General features: G+C 44.2%; 1 protein-coding gene across 3 annotated transcripts in view; it reads right to left on the bottom strand.

The window, feature by feature from the left end:
* The window catches only part of LOC111865359 (unc-112-related protein), a 194,880-nt gene that overhangs the window by 61,066 nt on the left and 124,889 nt on the right, over positions 1–8,925 (bottom strand). The window contains exons 3-4 of one of the 3 annotated variants that reach the window (XM_023853310.2): positions 8,524–8,528; positions 5,512–5,574 (exon numbers count right to left, since the gene is read on the bottom strand). The exons of the other annotated variants lie outside the window; for them this stretch is intronic. Of the exons in view, the coding sequence (XP_023709078.1) occupies positions 5,512–5,566 (55 nt within the window). The 5' untranslated portion in view covers positions 5,567–5,574; positions 8,524–8,528. The remainder of the gene's footprint in view (positions 1–5,511; positions 5,575–8,523; positions 8,529–8,925) is intronic. 3 annotated transcript variants of the gene reach the window in all.

An 8,925-nucleotide genomic window follows, 5' to 3' on the forward strand; every position in this document is an offset into this window, starting at 1 on the left:
CTAGCCGTTGCTTGGCAGAGGCTTTCAATGGAAAACAATCCCCTTCCTCTGGGTTCCCGAACTGTCCCCGGCCTCTGCTACCAGCTTTCAACAGCAACAGCTCAAAAACAACTTAACGTCAACACTTTTTTGGCTACCTCAGCCACCAACTAACCGACTAACTCAACTCCACTCCACTGACTGAAGTCAAAGTTACTTTAAGACTGGCGGTTTAACGCCAATCAGTTCGTCTTGTGGCCACGCACCCTGAGACTCAAGACCATAGATTTTTTTTTTCAGCTGAACCCTTGCGGTAGTAGTCCTTATGTAACTTCCTCTCTGACGAAAAGATGGGTTTCTCTCTTATGAATATGCTTTGCCTTTCCACTAACTGTCCTGCTTATAATATCTCGGCACGGACCGCAAGAAAAAGTTCCTGCTGCTGTTTCCTGGTCGTTGCCTAGCAACAGGTTTATATGCCACAATATTCTTTTAAAACTGTACCGACGCTTCGAAGGAACTCACTGCCTTCGCTTTCAGAGAAAACGATGGCGGTAGTAAGGTTCTCAAAAAGTTGCATTTTTACCGGACTACAGGGTAGCACATCCCAAAATACGGTCAACTTCAGTGAACATTCTGCTTGTCGCAGCCGCTCCTTGAGTTTCTATAATTACCATACGTACATGAAGCTTACACATCAACAAGCACGATCTGATCGCCTGATGTTTAGACTTCTAGCCCGTCACTTAAGCACGCATGTCACGTCCGCACGCAGTTAAGTCTGCTTAAAGCTAAACGTATATTCGTTCTATTTAATCTCCTGCCTCGTAAGAGGCAGCACTGATATTCTGCCGCTTCCTCATCAGCGTAATGCTCTCACAACACTTTGTAACAAGACGCAATTTTAGAAAGTGTCGGCCTCTATGCACGCTTGCCATCCATCCGGCTGTAAGCACGGAGCTCCGGTGAAGAGGGAGGTCAAGAGCCTTCGAAGCTCAAACGTCTATCGACTGTGAAACGGGTTACAAGATTCAATCAACCGTTCGGACTAATAACATATACAGTCTAAAGTACTCTTCGCCCAATACGAGGGAGGGTCAGAAAATCGGTCACAAATGGATATAAAACGTAAAAATGTGGTATTCCAACCTGAAAAAAAACTTATTTTTCGACATATCCTCCACCAACACTGATATATGAGTACCATCGCTTTAGCAGTGTGCCGAAACCGCAGCACAGAGGTCTTCTGGCTGTCTTAGTCACTTGGGCACCTCCGTTTTAGACTCATCATCAGTGAAACATTTGCCACCCAGTTGTGAACCGCTTTACGCGACAAACACTTCCGAATATCATCTGCATTGTGTCCTTTTTACCCACACAAAGAAACACACAACAGAACTTTCTCTTCAGTAGTACAGCCTGAAGCAAGCTCGCCATTTTCACTACTGACACCAGCCTCTGAACATGCGCATGTGCGTCTGCTACTTAGACTGTCATGAAGCTGGACTGTGCTACCTAGTGATAGACACAGAAAACCTATTACACCCATTATAGATGTTTTACTTCCATTTGTGACCTTACTGACTCTCCCTCGTACTACAAGGATGGTGGCATGGGCACGGGATGTAGTAAGCATGAGTGGAACAGGAATTTGGTGGGAAAGCCTGATGAAGAGAGACCACTGCCAACAACTAGACGTAGCAGGAGTATATTAAAATGAATCTTAGAGAATTAGGTTAGGGTAGTATAGACTGGATTAATTTGGATCGGGATAAGGACCAGTGGAGGGCTTTAGTGAGTATGGTAATGAACGTCCGGGTTCCGTAAAATGTAGGGAATATCTTGAGCAGCTGCGACTGGCGGCTTCTCAGGAAGGGCTGAGCTCTGTGGAGTTTGTTGGTTAGTTGATCCCCCCCTTGTACCCATTCCATAGGAGGCTGCGCGGGCCCCAGCGCCCGCATCGAAGTTACGGAGAAGAGAAAAATGTTTACCCTGCCGGGAATCGAACCCCGGTCGTCCAGCCCGTAGCTATACTGACTGTATTATCCTAGCTCCTTCAGTAAAAACGAGGCTTCTCTTTCTAAAAGGAGTGAAAATTTACAGTTATGTACATTTAAGACTGCACTAACCATTAGTGGAGGGCCGCGCCATAGCTCAACCGGTTAGTCGCTGGATTCCCACCGCGGTGGCCCGGGTTCGATCCCGGGTCTGGTAAAGTGGGATTTGTGGTGGACAAAGTAGCGCTGGGGCAGGTTTTCTCCGAGTACTTCGGTTTCCCCTGCCAATCTTCATTACACCAATTGCTCCACAATCACCCTCATCTATCATCTGGGGCTGGTACAATAGGGCAGAATTGGCCGCAGTACAAGGGACTTAATCCCACACCACTAACAAAAAAAAAACAATGGAAATTCTTGCTTTCGACAGCTCAAGTCATATCTAACCGACCACCAAGTCTCACCAGTTGGGAGACTATCTCTTGTTAAGAAACACTGGTCCTGTGAACCAAAGCAGTTAATAGCGACAGCGACAGCTCTGTCTAAAATATCCCTAACGGTACGTCATACCCTGAGCAACCTTATGGAAGGAAAGTCACATTAGTTGAACGGGGTCTCCGGTATATTTCTGGTTCCACTGTATGTTTAAAATAAAATAACTCTCTGATGATAACGTAAAGACCTTCGTTACTATATAAAGAAAGGTTAGTCACTGGCTTCCCACAGCGACGGCTCGGGATCCAGCCCAAGTCTGATCAAGTGGGATTTGTGGTGGACAAAGCAGCATTGGGAGCAGGATTACTTCGAGTACTTCGGTTTCTTCTGCCAATCTTCATTCCACCAACTGCTCCGCAATCACCATCATCCATCATCCGGGGCTGGTACAATAGGACAATAGTGGCCGCAGTACCAAGTGGACTGTCTCACCCCAATAATAATAATAATAATAATAATATAATAAATGAAGAGAATGCAACCTTAAAGATACAGTGTGATTCGAAATTATTATCGGGGTTTCCGTGGCCTATAATTTTCAAACAGGGTGCAATAAATAAAACTGCTTATGGAATATGAAAGTGTAACTCAAAAAGTCTTATTACCTGCCAAATACTACTTTTTGAGTTACACTCTGAAATTCAGCAAGCACTTTATTCTGTTGTTTCAGGTTTGAAAATTATTCTATTCTAATATGCCTCTACAGCACTCTGTTGGGCCTTGGCCGCTTTTTCAGTTCCTTAATCCTACACACAGTTGGTAGGACTCTCTGGACGAGGGATCAGCCCGTCGCAAGACCTTCACCTACACAAACACATAATAAACGCACACAGACATCCATGCCAACCCACGACCCCAGCGTGTGAAAGGGTGAAGACGATTCATGCCTTAAGACCCCTCGGCCACTGTGATCGGCGGTTCGAAAGTGATAGGTCACGGAGACCCCGACAATAATTTAGAAATACCCTGTATTTTACACACAGTACAGTAATAACAAAAGCAGTCGTAACAGAGCAACTATAGTAACAGCACTAGAATGAATGCAATGTAGGCCTATACGGAACGAACCATATTCTGTCTGCTTCTTGCCGGTTTCTTTCTTGGTTTACCCTTCGGACCTCGATGATGGAGGCAACATGTTCCTCCACTACGTCGTCTCTCACTGGACTACACGGCGTTATACCCCACAGCACCGTATTCTTCAAGCGTTCTTTTTTTTTCTTTTTTATTTAAATGCATACGCGTCACTGTGAAGCTCAGCGATCAAGATGGCCGCTCAGTTTCTTTGAAGAAACATGGACGATGATGCACATAACCTCAATTAGCCCTACAAGCCACTACAAATAAAGTAAAACAAAAAATCGCGTAACTAATATATAAGTTGCTCGTGAACAATACTTCTATTCGTAAATCCGGTGATACGGTAAGCAGAAAGTGGTAATTTCTCATTTTGATAATTTTGTTTTCCCCCTTGGCACAACAGCCCCAGTGAGCCTAGGCCTACCTCCATGAACTTCTCCGTTCACTTCGGTTTTTCTAGATCTTACACATACGGTAGGACTCCTTGGGCGAGTGAGCAGCTCGTCGCAAGGCCTCTACCTGTAGACAAACACGGAAAAACGCACACAAACATCCATGCCCTGAGTGGGATTCGAACCCACGATCCCGGCTTCCGAGCGAGCGAAGACAGTGCATGCCTTAGACCGCCCGGCTACCGTGACCGGCCATTTTGATAATTACCATGCCATAAAGGTGCATGGAAAACCAGAGACAAACGTTAGACGTTAGACTGCTACAGGCTCCGATAGCTTTACCGCAGAGCAAAACCCTCAATCTTGCATGGGGACAAAGTATTCTTGAATATCTGCATACGAACATAAGGAGATTTTAACATAAAAAGGTGCTAAAGAGACTTTATGTAATACAGGAATATAGAACTTCTATGTCAAAAAGTTTGTATATGCCTTCAGTTTTCGTTTCCCCCACCCCCCTTTAACAGCAAGTGACCTCCCTCCCACGGTTATAAAGTCAATATACGTTTAAGGACGTTGACTGTTGAAGTGGGCCCAAATTGAGCAATGATTGAGGCAACGATGACAGGGTACAGGCAGCAATAAACCCACACATTGCCCACTGTCGTTACATCATCCTAATTAGCTGAGATCAAACCACATCCAATTACTGACAATTGTTATCCGCTGGAAAAAGTTGTCCTGTATTAAGAACAAGAGCTTCATGTGGCGTAAGTAGACGACTTCAGAATAATCATGCAGAGAGAATAAACAATGTTATATACACTGATCGAAATGACGATATTTTACGTATTTCCCCACCTCACCCTACCCCATCTTACCCTTTTATCATCTATGACCTTCGAGGGGAATATAGGTATAATGTGAGCTTAACCATTCGAATCTACAGTAGATAGTGAACTAGCCAATAACTAAGGGAATTATAGTGGTGTGGGTGGTCTAAGTGTAAGACACCGGCGTAGTGAAGAGCAGTTCGTAGGTTCGAGACCAAGCATAGTTTTGGGCCGCGCCATAGCTCCAGCGGTTAGTCGCTGGATTTCCACCGCGGTGGCCCGGGTTCGATCCCCGGGTTGGTCAAGTGGGATTTGTGGTGGACAAAGTGGCGCCGGGGCAAGTTTCCTCCGAGTACTTCGGTTTCCCTGCCAATCTTCATTCCACAAACTGCTCCACAATCACACTCACCTATCATCTGGGGCTAGTACAATGGGCCAGAGGTGGCCGCAGTACAAGGGACTTAGTCCCACCCCATTAGCAATAAAAAAGGGAATTATACATAACCCCCTTTTTATCTGGGAGATGATATTAAAAGGAGAAACTTGGAGTCACTGGGCCATGTGATTGGACAAAACAAAAGGTGCTTTTTTTTTTTTAAGCCAAGTAGAAGGAAATTTGGAAAAACAAGATTGAGTTGACTGGATGCTGTACAGATTAACTTCGAATTCAAGCCCCCGAAACATCAAAATCTGATTTGTATAATGTTAATCTTATCTTCAGCAGATGTTTCTTACACTCAGTTTTGTCTTCAGTGTACTCATCCGGCAGGTACTGGATTCCATGACACATCAGCTTACCTGTAACAAAAACATGGGCAAGTCAATATGCAGATCTCACGTGTTATTCATCTTTACCCCCCCCCCCCCGCGAAATGCATCCAATCTCCACCCCTTTAACACTCGACTCCTCTCGCAAACCNTGGTACTCACTTCTATCAGAGGCTGAGTCCATCCCAGGGCCACAGTGCGCATGGAAGGATTAGGTCACTTGAAAAAGAACCTACATTATCAGGACTCGAACCCGCGACCTTCCAGCTTGTAGCACAATGCCTCAACCAACTACGCTACCGCGTGCTCCATTATCCTTCCACTCCACGGTATACAGCATAGATACTGACAGCATCGTAAAGAAATGGGCAAAAAAATTAATGAGGCCTAAAGAATAGTTCGTTTATACTTTCAAAGACTAAACAGGCCTGGCACTGGATGAAGGGTTCATTACCCCACATTGCTTCTTGATTCTCAGAATTCGTCTATTATTAATTTACGAGATACAGGCTGAACGTGTTCCGACCTCGTAAACAAGACATAACAAGTTTCAGCAGATGAATGGCTGGGATGCGGGTTATATTAACATTTCTAAAGATGGAGTCAGAATCCTAGGGCATATGGTTAGAGACCCTTTGCAAACCGAGCCACTAGGAAGCACGTGTGCCAACTTCGTAAACGAAAATTGATACGCTCTCCAAAATAGCCTTATTAAGATCCATAAACAAAACGGTACCAACCCGTGACTTCAGGCCCGATTCACACACAGTCCACTTGCTATCTCTCTCTATATACGTAAAAGTTGAGATGAAAACTAAAATTACGTAAGATCTGAGGTTCTCAGCGGTGGTTATGAAGAGGTATATCCTCTGTAAATTAACGCCGTGTAGCCTAATAAAAATTCAATCGACGTTTCGGTGGAACATGTTGCCTCCATCTTCAGGGTCGAAGACCGAGCAAGAAACCAAAGTGAAAGCAGGTGGCAGGTACAGCAGAAACTACGCATTTGCAGGTTACCACAGCAAATAAACTGCTTAGCGTTAATAAGCAGCATGAGTGTAAGTTATGTGGTATTGCACGAACTTGTGAGCAGTCTTTTGTTCCAGTTTATCGTGTCTATTCTGAGAGTATATATATATTATTCTTATGTGGATGAGATGGCGTTACACGTCGGCCTCGACCTGTGACGTCAAAGTATGAAAGTTTATGTGATAATCTATTTGTGGTTTATTTATCGATGCTGTTGGTAACTCACAATATATATTGTCGAATGATGTGGTGGGGGAAGGGGGGTCTGGTTGGGCTCCAAGGCCGGTTTGGACTCTGTACAGTAGAGCCAAATAGCATGACCATGCCAGAAATTGTAACTCTGATTCCTTGGTAGTCCACAACCTAAGCTTAGTCGCCAGCCAGAAACTTAAGTTCAAGCCGTTTAAGAATATTTTCTTACGAAAGCCTCTTGAGTCGCAGGTCTCGGTATTTTAACACAGATGTCAACAAACTGTGTTCAAGATACTTTGATACTATCATGTAGTATGGCGTGGCTATTGACGGGGTTTCTGAATTGGATATTGGATTTACTGACCACTTAAACACAAGACTCGGAAGTACAAGCAATTACCACTAATCTCCACAATTCACAAATCACCCGCTAAACATTTTCCAGCCTATATCTTCACCAGTCGTTCCCTGGGAATGTCTTCTAACAGTGGAGATTCCTCAGCTTCCGCGCTCAATTCCTCTCTCAATGGCGGCTCCCTTCCAACTAACTTGGTTTCCCCAGTTGTCTTCCTTATAACTCCTCGACACAGCCCGCGCAGACAATGCCGTTCATTCTCGTATGCTTACAGTTTCCGCGGGAATGTGTTCGCGTCACCGAGAAACAGGTTGCGTAATCCCGTTTATTAAGAATCCGCTGCCTCAGCAACGGGCGTTGTGTCACGACGATTATCCAGCAACGGGTCAACACGCTACAGCATTAATATGTGGTATATTCCCTTCACTTTTCACATTTTATTTTTCTATAAATTCTTGGGAGTCGGCAGATGTCAGGCTTGCCTCCCTCCCCGCTACCGACGGTCATGAATTAGCTTGTGGAGTCTGAACAGGCTGAACTGCCAATTCCATGAAGTGACTCACGGGAAGACAGGCGAAAAGCGATACAATATATATCCCACATTTCGACGCATTAAATTATATCCTTTTCATCGAAATCACCCTCCGAAAATAAACTTCAGATATAGGCTTTGTTCTCTTCAATTCAATTCAGAATTTTGCCAAGTTGGGTGATAAAGCAATCCTCACTAAATTCAATCCAATTCAATGGGTGAGAATCTAATATCCACTTTAAATACATGTGAACAATGTCTCTCACAATAATCCTAAACCTATCCTTTAGCATTCCACGCATGTTTCCCCTCCGAGTGTGCAAGGAAGCGGAATTCCAAGTCCCATTTGAAACACAAAACCCTTCACACAAATCAGCCTGAGGCCCACTCGATATATGAACACTACTTGGCAGGTCTACCATAGGTACCATCGGCTGAGAATTCAACGGCAAGTCTCGTAAATAATACTAAGGGTTTCTTAGTTATGATGCCGTGCAGTTCGCTGAAAGTCAACCTACATTCCGCCCCCGTCTTCAGAATCTACTATGTTGTATTTTAGCGTCCTGTTGCACTGATTTTCGTCCATGATATGTACGTAATGGCCATCTTGTAGTGCACTCAATTTCATATGTCGCTTCTTACTACATGTTTCGGCAACATAGTGCCATCTTCAGGTTCGTTATTTACGCTAAGCTATTACATTGTTTGCCATCTTGTGTCTTTCATAAAATTATTTAGAAAATACATTATTCGTCAACTATAATAAAATTTGTATATACTAAAACTTTTTTAAGATTATTCTTCTATATGTCTAAATTCAAACTCGCGTATAGTATGGTTCGTCCACTATGGGAGTCGTTTCTGTGTGTACTGTGTCTGTGATGTGTCCTTCCTTTTTGGCTGCGAGCGTTGTAAGAAGCGACATATGATATTGAGTGCACTACAAGACGGCTATTACATACGTATCATTCAGAATCTACATCTAAAGCGACGTGTTCCTCCGAAACGTCTGTTGGCTTTCAACGGATTACATGGCGTTATACCTTAAAGGTAGAACTCTTCATAACCGTTGCTGTGAAAACCTCAAATCCTGTATGCCAATATTATTAATAAGGGTGAAGTTATCCCTGTAACAGGCCGTGGAGGCCCATAGAGTTGATACGTCGAGGCTCTCACATTTTCTAGAAAATCGGCTCGAAGGTGGCGGTGAGGTTGTCAGCCTTAGGCGAAGGCCGCCTTCTACCCCCAGAAAGATTCCTGGTACTCATTTCTG

This window comes from Cryptotermes secundus, unplaced genomic scaffold (assembly GCF_002891405.2).
Source record: "Cryptotermes secundus unplaced genomic scaffold, Csec_1.0 scaffold114, whole genome shotgun sequence".
Classification (NCBI taxonomy): Eukaryota; Metazoa; Arthropoda; class Insecta; order Blattodea; family Kalotermitidae; genus Cryptotermes; species Cryptotermes secundus.